Source organism: Podarcis gaigeae (genome assembly GCF_964106915.1).
Source record: "Podarcis gaigeae genome assembly, chromosome: 2".
Taxonomy (NCBI): domain Eukaryota; kingdom Metazoa; phylum Chordata; class Lepidosauria; order Squamata; family Lacertidae; genus Podarcis; species Podarcis gaigeae.
The window spans coordinates 76,381,044-76,400,137 of record NC_139679.1 but is presented as its reverse complement, the minus strand read 5'-3'; the positions used below and the strand labels follow the sequence as shown (position 1 = coordinate 76,400,137).

The following is a 19,094-nucleotide window of genomic DNA, read 5'->3' as shown; positions in this document are numbered from 1 at the left end:
AAAGGGACCCCTGACCATTAGGTCCAGTCGTGACTGACTCTGGGATTGCGGCGCTCATTTCGCTTTATTGGCCGAGGGAGCCGGCGTACAGCTTCCGGGTCATGTGGCCAGCATGGCGAACCAGAGTAGCGCATGGAAACGCCGTTTACCTTCCTGCTGGAGCGGTACCTATTTATCTACTTGCACTTTGACATGCTTTCGAACTGCTAGGTTGGCAGGAGCAGGGACCGAGCAACAGGAGCTCACCCTGTCACAGGGATTCGAACCGCCAACCTTCTGATCAGCAAGTCCTAGGCTCTGTGGTTTAACCCACAGTGCCACCCTCGTCCCCTAGTACACGCGTTACAGAGCACTCTTAATAAACTACAGTTTGATAGAGGAAGGATTTAGAAAATTAACCGTTTTACACAAACCTGTTTTAATGTCTCTGGAATGAAGCTAAAACCAAGTCAAAATCCTATGCATTTATCTAAGCAGTTCCCCGCAGTTCCTAAGCAGTTAATTCCAACTGTTATGAAACACTTACCTCCTCACTGAAATGGATTGTCAGAACCTGATTTGCCATGGTCAAAATCTGTGGCAAGGTAATCAGCGTTTCCACGTCTACCTGGAAAATATTGTTTATATTTTATTTACACATTTTATTTTATTTGGCTTTCCGAACCAACACTTTCTGCTCATTAACTACTTCCATGTGGCAACCAAAACACAGGGGCACAAAAACCAAACAGGTAATGCAGTGCATGTTGGCTGAAGACACCCCCACTCCCATTTTGGCATGTACAACAGCATGCAAATGCAACTTGAAATGCAGGGGAGCGGGAATAACCTTGATGCATTTTAAGCTGCAATGTGTACATAGTCTAAGAAGGGGGAAGGGAGAGGATTTTTTGTTCTTGCGATTGCTAAGTAATTAGGAGTCAGAATCCTTGCAGAACTACAGAAAACCACCCAGCTCTACTGGTACTCCCTCGTTCTAGATTGCACTCCATTTTAGCTCAAGATTGTTTTTCTCTCTCATGTATCTATTTGCTTGGACAGATCCGTTGGCTTGTAATTTCAGAGATCTTGACCCTGCATCACCACAAATCTAAAATCTGATATGCAGACCATTCAAGACATCCTGCCTACTGCTACCAGCATCGGATCATCAGTAATTCTCTCCATCGAAAAGGCGGGGAGAGGGAGGGACAAAAATAGCTAAAGTACTTCCTCTTCGCAGAACATGCAGCCTCCCAAAACCTCCTAAACTATCCTGAGAGCAAGACATTTGTATCTCCTTGCACAAAATGATGTAGGGGACAGAAAATGGTTGAGGTACGTTTAAGTTAGACAGAATGCTGGAGTTTAATACTGTTCAGTTTTAGACATCATGATTAATAGAAATTATATATGCTCTCCAGTCTGGCATATCATTATTTATGAGTAAACATCCAGCTTTGTAGTTGGTGTACCTCTCAAGATCATATTTCCTCATAGCAAGTGTCCCATATCTTCCCTAATCCAAACTATGTAGAGTTATTCTCTTCTTGTCAGTTTTCAAATGCTCAGTTGAATTTGTTTCTGGTAACTGTCCCCTTTTCCTGGCAATTTATAGCCCCAAGACCATCCCCTATTGTTGGCTTCTCTCTCAGTGTTCTTATGGCAACATTTCCAGTGTTACACTTCTTGGCATACTTATTAGTGCCTCAAATAAAATACCAACAAGTCTGATTTTGGGGAGTGGGGTGGAAAAGTATACAAGTCTTTATTTTTGTTCCCCTGTGTGGGCATTTTCTTCCCCATTTTCATTTTTTATTTAGCAAGAATCTTGTGATGAAGTTTCATACCAAGCCCTGGATCAACCACCTAGAGAGGAAGAATTTTGCTCAGTGACCAAGCCAGTCATTGGCAGATTTGCAGAAAGGTCTATGATACACACATAGCAGCTGCTGGGTGTTTTTGGAAGGGAAAGGGCTGCAGGAGACAGAGTGAGGGAGCATATTTTGAATATTTCAAAATCAATATACAGGGCTTCCGGTTATTAAAATGACACCAGTACTTAAAAGAGCTTCATGTAACACCTGCAGGATATACATATGGCCGAAAGGGCTCCAACTTTTCAAAATAAATTTAATGTGCAGTGAATAAAACACAAAGATTTAAAGATTCCTATGCATTTACAGTCCATACCAGCATAAAGCCAAGTTAATGTTCAGCTATGGTAATCTAATGCCTAGTTCACACCTTCAGCACTTGTGATGGTAAAACTGTTCCTGGACTGTACCACTTAAGATAGCAAGAATGCAATTGCATGGCTGAATGTTCCCACTCATATCTCATTGAACAGGCTCATGCAGGGGTGTGGGGGCAGCCGGGTACCCTTGTCCTAGGCCTGGGAGGGCTACACTGGATGGGATCCATGCCAGGGACCTGCAAGACTTAATGCTCTCAGGCTAAGAACACCCTGTGCCACCTAGCTGACAGGGGACTCCCTCCCCAGGCCTCAAATAAGCTCTGCACGGGCCTGTCCATGACATTAAATTTTCAACATGCAAGAAAATTCAAGAGAAGTAAATTCACCTTTGCAGCCTTCCTTGCCTCCTCCAGTAGGACATGGTACAGTCCAGATATAGCTTAAGATACGATTTACCAGCTTAATCCTCTCACATGTCGTTTGTGTGAGAACTAGGCCTACAGGCAGTGGCGTAGCATGGGGGGTACAGGGGGGGCCGGCCGCACCAGGCGCAACATCTGGGGGTTAGGGGGCGCAAATCCACGGGTTAGGGGGCGCAAATTACTTGCCTTGCCCCGGGTGCTGACAACCCACGCTACGCCACTGCCTACAGGAACTAGGCCTTTACAACAGGGATGGGGAACCTGTGGTCATCCAGATGTTGCTGGAACTATCACCAGCCCCAGCGTATTTAATAAAAAATAGTTTGTGTCATTGAAGGAAAAAGTCAAGCAATGGCAAAAGCATCCATGTTGGGAAATAGCAAAAGTTTTAACAGAATTTAGTTTCACTTCTCCCTAGTCTGGACAATGCAGAAATGAAAGCCAAATAACTAAGCATTTTGTTTTAAGAACTAGTAATATAGAAGGCTGCCTTAATATCATTCTACCTCACAGATGTAGTGAGGAAAACACACACACAAGCTGGAAACAGATTTGCCTTACCGCTGCTTTTGTGTAGATATGATGCTTCACAAGTTCCTGGAGCTTGTTTATTCCCTAAAGCAGGAAGAAAGCAATTACACACTTTCCCTAGACATTTTGCAGAACTACAATAATGGGCACCTGATTGCTAATGTAAATGCCAAATGCTTGTGCCTGCAGATTATACTTAATGCTGTGCGTCTTTGAAAAAAATCAGTTTCTTACTACATTACAAAAGGATGGACAACAGAGTTTTCACTACAAATATGTCAAGGGGAACTTTGTACCCTAAAAAGTTAAAATTTCACATAACAGGAGGCTGACATTTTGCACAGTAGACAGCTTTCTACGGATGCTTCAAGCAGACTTCCTTTTAATAGCATGCTTGCATTTTTTGCAAATTCAGAACATTCAAGCAAGACTAAGGGGCCAAATAGCAAGGACGGAAGATGCTGACTAACAAGAACTAAAGGATGATAGGAAGGAAGTCTGTTGGACACAAAAAGTTTACTCCTTGATCTCTGGTCTGTGTACTATCAAGCATTTCTCTGCAACAATGCAAAACAGAATCTGGCTTTCCCCACCTTCCACATTTTTTAAAGCTAGGAGGTTATATTTTGAAACAGACTTCAGATTCTGGGTTGAACGACCTAAGAATAGCTGTACTTGAGATTTAGGGCAGAACCACACCATACATTTTAAAGCATACCCAACACATAACTTTCCCACAAAATCATGGAAACTGTAGTTTGTTATGGGTACTGGGAATTGTAGGTCTGAGTGGGAAACTACAGTTCCCAGGGTCCTTTGGGGGACCTTATGGACCAGATTCAACTAACCGGCTCTGCTAGTGGAAGCAACGCAAGGACTTCCCTTAGAGCAAAGAGGCTTTTCCCAGCCCCTCTTCCTGTACCCCTTGCCCCAAGTTGGCCCAGGGGGTTGAGAGAACCCTTAAAACAGCACACGGGGGAAGAGGGGAGGGGAATTTTTCCACTAGGCAAGCAGAGATGCTTACGCTGACCAAGCAATCTCTTTTAGTTCTATGCTGAATTCCTCCCCATGTGCTTTAAATGTACATTGAATGCTATTTAAAGGGATGGTGTGGGTCTGCCCTATAGCAGCAAGGCAGGATGCAGATGAAGCAATGAGTTACCACAGTGCTAAGCAACACTCTGCATGAGTGGAACGACTTTTGTATTCTGAGCAGGACCTTGTCTCCCCTGCTCCTACCGTGTGCTCCCTAAATCTATTCTGGGGGATTCCCCCAACTCTCCAGAGCAGATATGGAGATGGTGTGGTGCATACTCTGGGAAATGGGGGTGGGGGTGTTGAAATCTTGTTGCACTAGCAGGAATTTTGGCACTGGCTCCCACTGGCAAAACATATTGGTTGAATCTTCCCCTTTCTGCAAAACCATGATTCACTGGAACATCTTGTTTGTGGAATTTGCCTGCTGATTCCTATAAGGAAGGCCCTTCTCTTGAGATGAAACCAGTCTCTCTCTCACGAAAACCAGTCACAAGATACCTGATGTGATGACACTCCCATTTCCTCTGAAGCATCTAATACTGGTTAAAGCAGAACCACATGGATCTCCATGAGGTGATGGAAATATCCTTAGGATACATAGGCGCCGACTCCATGGGGCCTGAGGGGGCCCGAGCCCCCTCAAAAATTCGTTTGGGGGGGCTCCGCCCCCCCAATAATTTAAGAAAACTATTAGTTATATTATGCTTTGTAAAATCACAAAATTATGTTGGTATTTTTTATTTTCCTTGTTTGACAATAGTTACCTTTTAAAATACATTCAGTAATGAGTTAAAACAAAGCCACTCCCGATCTAGAGAGGGGGTGGGGTTGCGGGCTCTCGACCCATCAACAATCTCGCACGCCAGCCCCGTGAGAAGCGGGGATTCCCCCTAGCTCATTAATATTCACCGCCCACGGCGGCAGCCAATCGGCTGCCGCAAAGGGCGGGCCCTCACAAGTTCACTTAAGGTCGGGGCAGCCCGGGGCTCGCCCCTTTCGTTCCCCCAGCAGCAGCGGTTTGGAGGTCTTGGGCCCCCCCAATATTTTTTATAAGTCGGTATGGGCCCCCCCAATATTTTTTATAAGTCGGCGCCCCTGTTAGGATAGTTCTAAAGCTGCAGCACCTCCCCCCCCCTGCACAATTAGTGAAGATGGCCTCACCTCCGTGAAGAGATAAATTAGCCTTCCATCTCTTAATTTGTCCACTGCTTCATTGCTTGGTACAAACACAGTGAAAGGTCCTGGGCCATCCAGAAATGAAGGCAGACCACAGTTCTGCAGAAATATTAAGCACCGCCACAATATATCAGTCTAGTCTAAAACAATAATGGCTTAGAAATATAGACTATATTGAGTGTACACCACCAGGAACCACTGAATCATAGAGGCTAAGAACTGGTGAAGATGGTTTTCCCTCTGCATTTGGTGCTAAAATACACACACAGCTCACTTTTCACATATTGGTCCTAATCCAAGTAAAGTTCAAGTATCACTTAAGTCCCACTGAATTGTTTGTAACTAACTTAAAGACTTATTTATTTTGATATGACTTGGTGTGGTTAACTATAGCAGGATCAGGCCCAATGTATGGGGGGCGTCAAGAAAAACAGTTAATAAGTTTTATAAACAACTGGCCCTCTAAAGAGAAGAAACTCTTCTGGAACTATTTCAAGAGCGATCATAAGGAGGAATAGGATAGCATTAAGATATCTCTCTCCTGGTTGCAATGAAAATCACTGAACGGGGATGAGTAATTCAAGAGGTGTTATTATCATCTGATACCTGTTTATTTTTTTATATGCGCCTGTATCATAACCAGGCGTAAACCAGGTGCAAACCAACAACAATATTATTTATTTATGTTGGCTACACATTGACATATTATCTAGATGGCTCACAAAGCTAAAATGCAATATATATATATATTTAAAAGTCATAAAAACAACTGTGTGTGGGAAAACTCCAGTTGAGAGAAAGCAAGATCTAAAATCAACCTCATGGTATAATTAAAAATACATAACATATAATCTGTGGGATAAAAAATATATATTTTAAATTCACAGATTTGTCATTTTGGAGAATTTCCCTACATTAACCGCCGTAAAGGATTAAAAAAAAATCATTTTGGAAATGAAAGCATTTTCCTTTTCATGAATGCAATCTAAATGTTGGTTGGATTTTCAAGTTTTGCATTCAATGTCTTGTAAGAAGCCAGAGAAGAGATATCACATTGCTCCTGTATTTTATTTATTTTTCAGTAGGCAACCTTTTCCTAGAAAGAAAAGCTCTTAGGATCAGGGATAGCTGCTGTATGTGGTGCCCTCCAGAATCTGTTGTGCTACAACTCCCAGCCGCCCCGGCCAGCATGGCCAATGGCCAGCAATGCTAGCAGTTGAATTCCAACATCTGGAAAGCACTGAGATGGCTACCCCTGATTTAAGAGAGTGGGATTATTCTAGGGCTCTCATTTTCCACAACAAATATTTAATCAAAATGCTTGTTTTGTTTATCTTTTGCATTAATAATTCTAATTGCAACTAGCCCCTTTTCTTCTTGTGACTTCCGTTTCCCCCTAAAGCTCCCTCTGCATTTTTGTTTTCTTAATGGAAAAGAAACTCCAGCCTTGAGCCTCTCAGTTGACTTCTCTGGCTTACTTACTTACTTCCCCAAACCTTTATTAGGCATCAGAAATATAGGCCATCATAAAACATCCATATTTAAAATTCTAAAATATAAACAAAAAGTCATGTAAAATATGTAATAATGAGGATTTTCATTGGAGTTTCTTATCACTAAATAGTACCATTCACCACTCTACGAGATACTACTGACAAAAACTCAGCCACCCTTGCAGTTACTTCTGGGTTAATGTCAAACAGATAGAATCTGATATTTTCATTGTGCCATGATGTTAAAGGTAAAGGTAAAGGGACCCCTGACCGTTAGGTCCAGTCGCAGACGACTCTGGGGTTACGGTGCTCATCTCGCTTTACTCGTCGAGGGAGCCAGTGTACGGCTTCTGGGTCATGTGGCCAGCATGACTAAGCCGCTTCTGGCGAACCAGAGCAGCACACGGAAATGCTGTTTACCTTCCCACCAGAGCGGTACCTATTTATCTACGTGCACTTTGACGTGCTTTCAAACTGCTAGGTTGGCAGGAGCAGGGACTGAGCAACGGGAGCTCACCCCGTCGCAGGGATTCGAACCGCCAACATTCTGATCGGCAAGCCCTAGGCTCTGTGGTTTAACCCAAAGCACCACCCACGTCCCTGACTTAATGCTAGACTACCCAAAAATGGGGATAGCACACATTTGCGTAACTGGTTGTACAATGGATAGTAGAAAATAATATGTTCTACAGTGTCCGGCACATTCACACTTCACTAGCACCCTAATGCCACTCATATATAAAATATATGAAAAACAAAAGCTGCACTGTCGAAACAAACATGTGCCCAGGTCAACTTCAAGTCCTGGGTGGGAAGTGTCTTACTTCCAATATGGTTTCAAATCGGCTGGCAATCTCCATTGAAACAAGAATTTCTCCAATTGTTTTCTGCAAAGAGAGAGAGAGAGAGAGAGAGAGAGAGAGAGAGAGAGAGAGATGGCAGAATGAGACAGAGAAACAGGCAACATGCTATGAAAATATGCACAAGCTAACAGATAATAGCATTTACCTCCCCATTTCACTCATAGCTAGGACAAATGTTATTTTGTACAGTAGTACTTCAAACTTCACCCACTGCCAGTGGCAGAGCTTCATGCTCCAGCACCGGGGGGCGGAGTGCAGGTGGGGCGGGCCTGGCACATGTTCTGGGGGCGTGGCATGCCACCCGCAGGGGTGTTACACGCGTCCAGGGGGTGTCGCATGATGCCTGTGGGGGCGTGGCACCCAGTGTGGGTGGGGGAACAGCCGCAATGGCACCCCACCAGGATCACGCTGCCGGGTGTGGTGCGCTCCCACCTCGCTCCTCTTCCTCCACCAGTGCCCACTGCTATCAACACAATCCCAAGAATATTTACTCAGAGTTCTCATATCTTACCCTCCTGCCCTTTCTATTAGGAAAAGAAGCATTTAACATGCCTGAGAATTGCTAAGGTTGTCCAAGAGGGGGGTTTTCCTTAACATGCTGACGATATGTATGATCCCATTAGCAGCTGGCACGTTTTGTTCTCTAATAAAATATCGTTGTGCTGGTTCATCTGAGTACCTGTAGTTCTTTGTGGGTGACCCCTGGGAAAGTAATACAGGATCATTCTATGGTGAATATTTCAATACAGTATGAATTCGGCTAATAAATTCAGATATCTGTACTTTATTGACAGGCAGGACTGATTTGTTCCTTACATTCCAGGACAGTGCAAGATTGAATGCAAGCTCAGGGGGAAAAAAATGTTTATTGCTATATAGACACACACACACACACACACACACACACGGCTGCAACCTTGCTCATTCCACTCGCCACTCCCCCAACACTGGAGCTTCACCTTCCCAACCCCATTTCTGAAACCACTTCTCTCTTTGTTTCTGCTGCACAACTTTCCACCCATTTTCACCGTTACCCACATGTCCAAGCAGTTCCCTTTTGTGCAACTCCCCTTGTATAGCGACCAGCCCTTGGAAACCTCCTGCACCTTCCTCTCCCCACACATTGCAACTACTATGCACCTTTTCCACCTTCTGCCCAATTATGAAGCCACCATCCACTTCTATTCTGCAGCCCCTTTTGCATTCTCTGCTTTACCCTCATTCTCATGCATCCTACTCCCTCCTTTTTTTGAAATGTTTCATTTCCAGCCCCCAGTTTCTCCCTTTCCCCTCCCTCTTCCTCCTTCCTTTTCCGCAACTCTCCCTTTGCACACAAACCATCCCTATTCCCATGAGTCTTTTTGCAGCCCAAGAAGAAGTAGGGGGGAAGAAGGCCTGCCTGCCTCAGGCATCTCAATGCCTTGTGCCAGCCACAGATGGAAAGACTGAAGAAAAGCAAAAAGAACATCCAGGAATTGTTGATTTACACAGGGGGAAATACTGCATCTGAAAACAATCCAAAAGCCAAGGTAATAACATACTTTGCACTAAACCCATGAGAAGTGGCAAATATACTGATCAAAATAGGAAGCTACACTTGGACAATTCCAGAGGAATGCATCTGAAGGCATTTAAAACAGAGTGTAAGACTTAAAGCATGACAGAAATAACTGGGTGAAGGGGGGTGGAATGAAGCAATGTCAGGATAGACCTACAGTCCAGTTTTTAGAATTTCAAACCAGGATTAGAAATAACCTTCCCATTATCTTATTTTACCTGACTGGAGAATGTCACTTTCGGACCAGCTAATGTCCACAGGTCCTTTTCGGTATTATCCATTAAATGCTGCCCAGGGATTATGTGCAGTTTGCATAAATTATTTGCAAGGGTTTCCTTTGAGGAGACAAAATAGGATATAAAAAACCAGAACTGTTTATGTTTACTCATGCTGTTTTTTATAATAGCATTTCCAATTCCACACTACAAAAAGTGTTTTGTTTGGACCAAAACAGCGTTGACTGCCAAGCGTTGACTTCTTTTCTTCAATCAAAATGATTTGGGGAATGTTGCAGTTTTAAGTTCTGATAATTTGGAGTTCTGAAAATTGACATGACAGGTTTTAACTTACTCTGAGATTGTCCTGTTTTCTTGAGATTTATATTGTAATATTTATTGGCTACAAATAATAAACATTTGACTGACTAATTCACAGTGCAATCCTAATGTCTACTCAGAGGTCCCACTGAGTACAATGGAATTTACTCCCAGATAAGTGGGATTAGGGTTGCAGCCCAAAAATTACTTTTAGTTTTCACTGCAAGAGACCAAGAGGAGAGACCAGGTTGCTGGACTAGAGTCTGATCTAGCAGACTCTTCATATGTTCCTAATTGCAGCATCACTACTAATGTGGGCAGAGTTCTACTGAGGTGCTGAGGATTTTAAGGGCTCTATCTTCCTCTTTGCAGATTCAGCACATTTTATTGCTGTCTGATGAGGGAGGGGGTATTTTTATCACCTCTTGAACAGCCTCTCTTATTTGCCCTAATATCCATTTACATTTCTGGGCTTGGAGGGTTAAAAAAACAAATAAGAAGGAATGATTAATTTTTATGTTTTAAGTAGCTAAAATAGGCTATATTCACCATAATTTTATTCCTCTTCAGGATGGCAAAAAGCAAACAAACAAGCCAAATGTAGAAGGAGGAACTTTTAATACCACTGGGTATGTTTGTTGAGGGACGCAGGTGGCGCTGTGGGTTAAAGCCTCAGCGCCTAGGACTTGCCGATCGAAAGGTCGGCGGTTCGAATCCCTGCGGCAGGGTGCGCTCCCGCTGCTCGGTCCCAGCGCCTGCCAACCTAGCAGTTCGAAAGCACCTCCGGGTGCAAGTAGATAAATAGGGACCGCTTACCAGTGGGAAGGTAAACGGCGTTTCCGTGTGCGGCTCTGGCTCGCCAGAGCAGCGATGTCACGCTGGCCACGTGACCCGGAAGTGTCTTCGGACAGCGCTGGCCCCTGGCCTCTTGAGTGAGATGGGCACACAACCCCAGAGTCTGTCAAGACTGGCCCGTACGGGCAGGGGTACCTTTACCTTTACCTATGTTTGTTGAATGGGTTGTATTTAGAATTTGAAAAAGCTTTAGGTAAAGTCCCTCACCAAAGTCTTTTGAGTAAGCTTAGCAGTCGTGGAATACAGGTAAAGACCAATAAACGTGCGTTCAAAAGACAAACAATTGTGCACACACCGAACCCAGAAGTGAGCAAAAATGTCACTCAACAACACATCATGAACAGGGCATAATGGTGGCAGGTATAACAGGGCAAAACTTACACGCGCTCCACCAGTGGTTTAGAAACAGGAAGCAGAGTTGGAATAAATAGGTAGTGCTCCTGATGAAGGGTGGTAAAAAGCAGAGTCCTCAAAGGACTAGTACTGAGGGCTGTGCTTTTCAACTTGATGATATAAAGTAGCCAAGTTTGCTGATGATACCAAATTGTTCAGGGTGGTTGAAGCAAAAAGAGATTGTGAGGAGCTCCAAAAGAATCTCTACAAACAAAGCAAATGAGAAGTGAAATGGCAAATTCAATTAACTGTCTGAACTGGCAGTGTCCAACTAGGAACACAAACTTGGGGTTAGTAGGTTGATGAAGATGTCACTGAGGGCTGGAGGACCTTAAGCAAAAGATTGAAAATAAAATTGCCAATACCATAACGCGCTTAAACAAGTTTATGGTGTGACCGCACTTGGAATACTGCGTAGAGTTCTAGTCTTCACAAGGCAAAAAGGATTTGTAAGGTTGGAAAAGGTTCAGAAAAAGGCATCTAAAATGATCGAGGGAGTTGAGCAAGTCCCCTATGAGGAAAGGGCCTTTTTAAGTTTATAAGAAAGGTGAGTAACAGGAGACCTGATAAAAGTGTTGAAGATTATGCATGGTTTGGAGAAACCTCTCCCATAGTATTGGAACTTGGGGGCATGCAAAGAAGCTGAATGTTGGACAATCCAGGACAGAAAAAATAAAGTACTTCTTCACATGGCCCAACAACTTGCATGGCTTTAAAACAGGATTAGATGAGTTCATGGAGGATAAGGCTCTCAGTGGCTACTCGCCATGATGGCTATGTTTTGCCTCCACTGTCAGTGGCAGAACACCTCTGGACACCAGTTACTGGCATCCCAAGCGGGGAGAGTGCTTTGCCCATGGGTGCAGCTTTCAGCTTTCTGGCTGGCCACTCTGAGAACAGACTGCTGAGTTAGGCATGATATTGGCCTGAACCAAAACAAGGAAAAAGTGTGGATGACCGTTCCCCTTTTCCGTAAAGACCAATTTCAGAAGTAGCAATATTTACCAACAGACACCAGCGCTTACATTAAACTCCATTCTGTCATAGTAAAGATTGGCTGGCACAAGCACAGTTAAAGGCCCATGGTTTTCCAGGAGAAACGAACAACCCATCTCTGTAAAAGACAACCCCCCCCCCAAGAAAAACAATTAGTATAATAGATTGTGACAGACCTGATTAGATTTGGCAGAATATTTATGCTAAATTGTATCTTCAGGCAGAGGTGAACAACTTTCACTTTTTTTAGTACTAAAGAGAGATCCCATTATAGATTGCCTCACATTCCTTTTTGTTTTGTTAAAAGCAGCCGCCCCCATCACTACCCTGAAGAACAATGGAGAATGTTTTCACCTGTGCCATTTTTCCAGTTTAAATTTTCTTTATTTGAGCTTATTTTATACATTTCTACCCCACTTCTCTGTCTAAAGCACCTACAGCTGCATACATAATAAAAAAATAAATCTGTAAAGCGGTAACATAATCAACAAATATTATAATACTATAATGCTTATTATAAATAATTAAAATATAATATTGTAAATAAGATAAATAATAACTCTGATAATAGCAGTTGATCATAATTTGGCCCATCTACCCAAGAGTCACCCACATAACTGTCTTGGTTCGCCATCATTGCTGCTGACAGGACTTGTTTGGTGAAATGAACCTGAAATGGCCACCAAAAATATTTTAATTATGTTCTGAAATACATAATTAAAATACTTCCAGATGCATAATCAAACCAACACTGAAGAAACTTACCAAACATTTTGATTGCATTGCTCATTGCCCTGGCGTGTCTCCCTACCACATTCAGAGAAGAGATCTCCCCCAGGAAGGTTTTGTAACACTTCCTGCCATCTCCAATTTCTCCATCTTTGCAGGTACATCTGATCAATATAAGAGAAGAATGAGAATGGTCCCTCCCACCCCTGTAAGCTGCTCAGTTACTAAGCCTGGTTGTAACTAAGTCACACAGATTTATAGCAATGCCGGAGTCACATGAACCATGGGACGGACAATGGACATTTTAATAGTGTTGTGAGTTGGGGGGGGGGGTTAAGCTGTATGCCTGAGTCCCTTCCAATTCCTGGATCCAGCAAGGTTTAAATTGCTGGACTACCCAGGCCTAAGTTTGGGTCGCTAAGGTAACAAAGGAAGTGGTTCTGTGCCAGATTACAAATGGGTGCCCCCCCTCACCTGGTTGTGGGTGAGAAGGACAAAGGCCAGAGTTCAGAGTAGAGTTTTATGTTAACGTAGAAGCTGGAAACAAGGCAGCAGGCTAGGAAGGCAGAAGGTCAGAGCCATGTTTGATTTCTACTTGAATCCAAGACCATGGCCATGGGAGAGGCAAGACCCCTTTGAGTGTGAATGCTGAAGAACTCCTCCATCTCAGGCTCAGATTGCATAAATGTTTAAATAAACCAAATATCCTAAAGACACTACCGTCTCCACTGTCCCTCATTCTGAGAAAGCTGAACGCTGGGTAAGCAGCAGGAACCCCTGGAATTTCACATGGCTCAGAGATAGGGGTAGCATTCAACACTTAACAGAAATAATTAAATTAAACATTGCTTATCAATCTTTAAATGTTCACAGTAGCTTGTGACATCATTTAACTTACTACGCAACAATAATATGATAACAGATGCATTAAATATAGCCAGTGTCAGTTAAAAGCTGCAGTAAAATCAAGATAATCCTAGGGTTCAATTCACATTAATGTTCTTTTGTTGCTTCTTGCTTGCTTATAAATCACACAGCACATTAGCAAAACTGTAGTTACTTTGTTCCATTTGCATTTATTTTATTCTGGAATTTTTCAAGACTCTTTAGATAATGGTTGCTTTTCTTTGTTCTTATTGCATTGTCCTTGTATTGTTGATTTCTGTGAGTTATTGTTATTGGTGGGAGTGGTTTTGAACCTGCAGAACCTTTTGGGAAAACTTTCCCCCACCTTCCTCACCTCCTGATCATTAGCCTTTAACCTCTATTCTTCCTTTTATCCTTTATGCATGCCTTTTCTCCAGCAGTTAAAATTGAGCAAAGGAACACTATAGCTACAGAACAGTTTTCCCCACCTCAGCCTTCATAATGTGTTCCTGAAAAGCTTACCTTATTGAAGCATCCGGGTCAATCTCACACTTCGCAGATCTGTCACAGTTATGCGGCTGACATGAAAGGGTGCTGAAGCAATCTTTATCACCCTGCCTGATGAATCCTGGCTTACACAGACAACGTGCCTAAGGAAAGAGACACCAGAGGAGCAATTTTGTTGGGCTGGATGAATCCCTAGCCGGAATTAAGATTGCCGGAAGAAATATCAACAACTTCAGATATGCAGATGACACAACCTTGATGGCAGAAAGTGAGGAGGAATTAAAGAACCTTTTAATGAGGGTGAAAGAGGAGAGCGTAAAATATGGTCTGAAGCTCAACATCAAAAAAAGAAGATCATGGCCACTGGTCCCATCACCTCCTGGCAAATAGAAGGGGAAGAAATGGAGGCAGTGAGAGATTTTACTTTCTTGGGCTCCATGATCACTGCAGATGGTGACAGCAACCATGAAATTAAAAGACGCCTGCTTCTTGGGAGAAAAGCAATGACAAACCTAGACAGCATCTTAAAAAGTAGAGACATCACCTTGCCAACAAAGGTCCATATAGTAAAAGCTATGGTTTTCCCAGTAGTGATGTATGGAAGTGAAAGCTGGACCATAAAGGCTGATCGCCGAAGAATTGATGCTTTTGAATTATGGTGCTGGAGGAGACTCTTGAGAGTCCCATGGACTGCAAGAAGATCAAACCTATCCATTCTTAAGGAAATCAGCCCAGGGTGCTCACTGGAAGGACAGATCCTGAAACTGAGGCACCAATACTTTGGCCACCTCATGAGAAGAGAAGACTCCCTGGAAAAGACCCTGATGTTGGGAAAGATGGAGGGCACAAGGAGAAGGGGACGACAGAGGATGAGATGGCTGCACAGTGTTCTCGAAGCTACCAGCATGAGTTTGACCAAACTGCGGGAGGCAGTGGAAGACAGAAGTGCCTGGCATGCTCTGGTCCATGGGGTCACGAAGAGTCGGACATGACTAAACGACTAAACAACAACATATGATATATTTGAGGGAGCATTTGCACAAGGCTCCTTCAGCATCTCTTCCTTGCAGTTCAGAAGGAACTAGCCCTACGCAATTGGCTCTTTGGGCAGAGACTTCCCTTCGGACCCTTCTAACGCAGTAGCCTGTTATCACCATCACAGGGAACAAGGGTTGGGTGATTCACCACTTCACCACACCCCGATTGGATGGAAGACTCTAGGATTCTGCCCAAGGCCTAAACCATCAAAGTTGTGACTAGTGCTATGGGAAAGGTGAAACCTGCAGAGCAGGGGAAATTCCTTTCTGGCTCCGAATACGGAGCAAAGCGCTCCTAGCTGAAAAGAAATGGTGAGAGCAGTAATCAACTATTAATGAAGGGAGGGGAAGGGTGAGTGACGCTCCCAGCCGCTGAGCTAAGTAAATGGCCGTGCCCCACCCCACTGCAGATTGGCTCGTTTGAAGGATGACTTTGGGGGGAACCCGTGAGCCTTCGTGGCAGCTGGAGAGGATGGAAAGAACATTATAAAATGGCGTTGCACGTCTGAGCCGCAACCACCACTCACCAGCAAGATGGTAAGTGGCCAATATCTATAAAAGCATCCATAAAATATCACTGATATTCCGTGAACGTATTTCAACTTTAGGATACTATTATTAAAAGTACAAGCTAATAGTCCATTGTGTAATGGGGACATGGCAGTAGCTGGTGGTCCTGATTAACGATTTTGAACCTCAAAAGACCATTCTGACTGCCATCTGAAAACATACTTACTAGGGATGAAGCCCCAATAAACACAGTGGGACTAACTTCCAAACCAACATGCACTTCAGTATGAAATAAACATGTATGTCAATGCAAGTGTTTCAAACAAGTGCTTATGATGCTTCCCCCCTTTTTTTCTTTTTTGCAAACAAACCTATGCTTGAGAACATACCATAAGAAATTACACCAAAGACACGTAGAGTGGGCTACCTGCCGCTTTCCCAACAATGGCGCCAAGAGATGGTCTTGGCTGGGTCTAGTTTCACTCCCACCTTTCTCTGGAAACTTTCTGTACTTTGGAACATGCAAATTTAAAAGATCCTTATTGCAAGCTGACTACTCTTTGTTGCACAGAGTGTGACTCTCTAGCAATCTGTACTATAGAGTGTGACCACTGAAGTAATCCACAATGACTTATTCTCCGCTGATAAATTATTCAGCTTTCAAGTGTTTTATAAGTTTTATCCCTTCCATTTCTAGGAAGTATCATCTACAGGCATTTTGAAAACTATCTAGAAAACTGCACACAGTGTCATTTGCTTTTAGGGCAGAACAGTAACAGCTGAACCTGTGTGGTCTTGTGGTAGCCAATATATCTGACTGTATGGGGTCTCTGCCATGGGAGCATATTCACCCAGTGCTTTTCCAGCTGCACTGGCTCCCGGTGGAATACAGGGTCAGATTTAAGGTGCTGGTTTTCACCTTTAAAGCCCTTCACGGCCTAGGACCCGCGTACCTACGGAACTGCCTCTCCCGGTATGCCTCAAGGTCCATAAATAGCAACACCCTAGTGGTCCCGGGCCCTAAGGAAGTTAGATTGGCTTCAACCAGTGCCAGGGCCTTTTCAACTCTGGCTCCGGCCTGGTGGAACGCTCTGCCTCATGAGACCAGGGCCCTGCAGGATCTGATTTCTTTCCGCAGGGCCTGTAAGACAGAGTTGTTCCGCCTGGCCTTTGGCTTGGAGCCAATTTGATTCCCTCCCCCTCTTTCTTTTTTCTTTTTCCTTTCTCCTCCTGTGATGAGGCTGCATTTTAATATTTTAATGTTTCAATATTTTAATGTTGTATTTTAATTTTGTTTTTAAGTTGTATTCATTCAACTTGTTTCTATTATTGCTTGTTAGCCGCCCTGAGCCCAGCCTTGGCTGGGGAGGGCGGGGTATAAATAAAAATTGTTGTTGTTGTTGTTATTATTATTATTATTATTATTATCATCATCATCATCATCAAACCTAACTGCAATTAATCATCTTACCTCTCCTGGTCTTATATAGCTACACAAGGAAGAATTTCTAGGGCAGCCTCCATTATCAGTGAGACAAGGATTTATGGGTTGGCAAATCTTCCCATTTCCGAGGTACCCAGCTTTGCAAGTACACTCATACTTGTTTGGCCCAAGAGTCTTGCAAGTTGCAAACGAGGAGCATGGGTAGGAGCTGCAAGGATCCTGGTCTGGAAAAAAAGGTAAATGAAGGATATTATGGGTAAATGATAGACTGGATAAAGATGCCTAACCCCCAGACCTTAAAGGCTGTGCAGTATAGTTACACAGTCAACCAATGGAAGGGGTAGCATGTACTTGGATAATTTTTTTGCTGAAATTCAGTAGACGTGATCTAATTTGAAAGCGTCTCCTTCATCTGTGCAACATGTACCTCACCAAAGCTAATATCAACCAGGTCAAGATCTTGGCACTGCAGTCACTGATTTGGCCAATGACATCACTTTCTGGTGGTTCTATCAGGCCTCAGTGGCAGTGCTAGGAAACTGATGCCTTGGTCCCAAGGGATTTATACAATGATCTTCAGAAAGCTTTGAACTTGACCCCATGCCTTTCAACATCTATATGAATGGAGGGAGCAGCTGTCTAGCTGTTTTGGGATGACACTCAGTTCTACTTCCTTTTAACAGGGCTGGGTGAGTGTGTGGAAGTTCTGAATAAGTGACTGGAGTCAATGCGGGAGTGAGTGAGGGTGAATAAGCTAAAGCTCAATCCAAAAGGGGAGGTTACCTAACAGAAGCCTAATAAAGATTGGGTGCATTGCTTTGGAGTGCTGTTCCAGGCCTTGCTCCTGGATCCACAGGTAGTATTTGAGGCAACTGTTTACCCTGGTCATTCTTTGATACATGCCAGACTGGACTACAATGATATCCTCTAAATGAGAAAATTGTTCAACTTCAGTTAGTTCAAGATGTGGAGACTGGGTTAATTTTCATGGATGAGCCAAAGGAAACACATCAGCACTTGTGTTTTAACAACTGCATTGGTTTCAAAGGTATTTTTCCAAGCACAATTCGTAGTGATTTTGTTGAGTTTACAGCCCTAAATGGTCTGGGCCCTGATTCCTTATGGCAACATTTCTCTCTTACTAGCTCCCCTTCTTTTGGCATCTTTTGAATAAGTTTCTGCCCTGAGGTCCTTCCTTGCCTCACGTTAGATTGGTGGGAACGAGGAGGAGGAACTTTTTCAGCAATAGCATTCACACTTTAGAACTTTACTTAGGGAAATTTGGGGAGGTAATTCGATACTCAGCTTCCTGAAAGCTGTTTAGACATTGTTATTTCAGTAGGCCTACAGAACAGGTGGTTGGCTTGGTTTTTTTTAATTATTATTATTCAACTGCATTATCATTTTACTGCTTATATACTGTTGAAGCTTTCATACGTTTAATTAGTATACATTTGCTACAGATGCATGTGAAGGGCTTTGAACACTATAAAGTGCTACTCAAATACCACACATTGCCTCTCACCTTGACAGTAAATTCCATTTTTCTTGTACCCTGGCAGACATTCACACCTCGACTGCCCACCCTTCACCACACAAATGGAATTGGCTTCGCAGATTACACCTCCGCAGTTGAGAAGTTCTGAAATGTTTAAAACAGAGATATTTTAAACTGGGCATCCAAGGAAAATATGTGGCTTTCAGCCTCTTGGGTACACTTGTGTAAGTAAGCCTCATTGTGTTCACTCACAACTAAGGGCTCACAGGATTCTGGTCTGCACGAGTATCTAGCATATCTAAGGACACATCTAGGCCCAAGATCCACAGCTGCATGTTGTGTTTGTGGTGTTGTGTTGTGTTGTGCTGTGTTGTGTTGTATATTATGTTATGCTATGCTATGCTATGCTATGCTATGCTATGCTATGCTATGCTATGCTATGCTATGATTGCACCTCAGTATCTT

General features: G+C 43.3%; 1 protein-coding gene across 4 annotated transcripts in view; it reads right to left on the bottom strand.

Moving 5' to 3' along the window:
* STAB1 (stabilin 1) overlaps positions 1-19,094 on the bottom strand; it is a 96,738-nt gene that overhangs the window by 68,136 nt on the left and 9,508 nt on the right. For 3 of the 4 annotated variants that reach the window (XM_083726436.1, XM_083726437.1, XM_083726438.1), the window contains 11 exons: positions 18,657-18,773; positions 17,159-17,355; positions 14,156-14,283; positions 12,803-12,930; positions 12,067-12,155; positions 9,476-9,592; positions 8,252-8,401; positions 7,661-7,723; positions 5,329-5,442; positions 3,160-3,213; positions 527-607 (listed from right to left, as the gene is read on the bottom strand). In XM_083726436.1, the coding sequence (XP_083582562.1) occupies positions 527-607; positions 3,160-3,213; positions 5,329-5,442; positions 7,661-7,723; positions 8,252-8,401; positions 9,476-9,592; positions 12,067-12,155; positions 12,803-12,930; positions 14,156-14,283; positions 17,159-17,355; positions 18,657-18,773 (1,238 nt within the window). Of the gene's footprint in view, positions 1-526; positions 608-3,159; positions 3,214-5,328; positions 5,443-7,660; positions 7,724-8,251; positions 8,402-9,475; positions 9,593-12,066; positions 12,156-12,802; positions 13,368-14,155; positions 14,284-17,158; positions 17,356-18,656; positions 18,774-19,094 lie in introns of those variants that run through there. The other variant, XM_083726439.1, reaches the window with a different exon arrangement.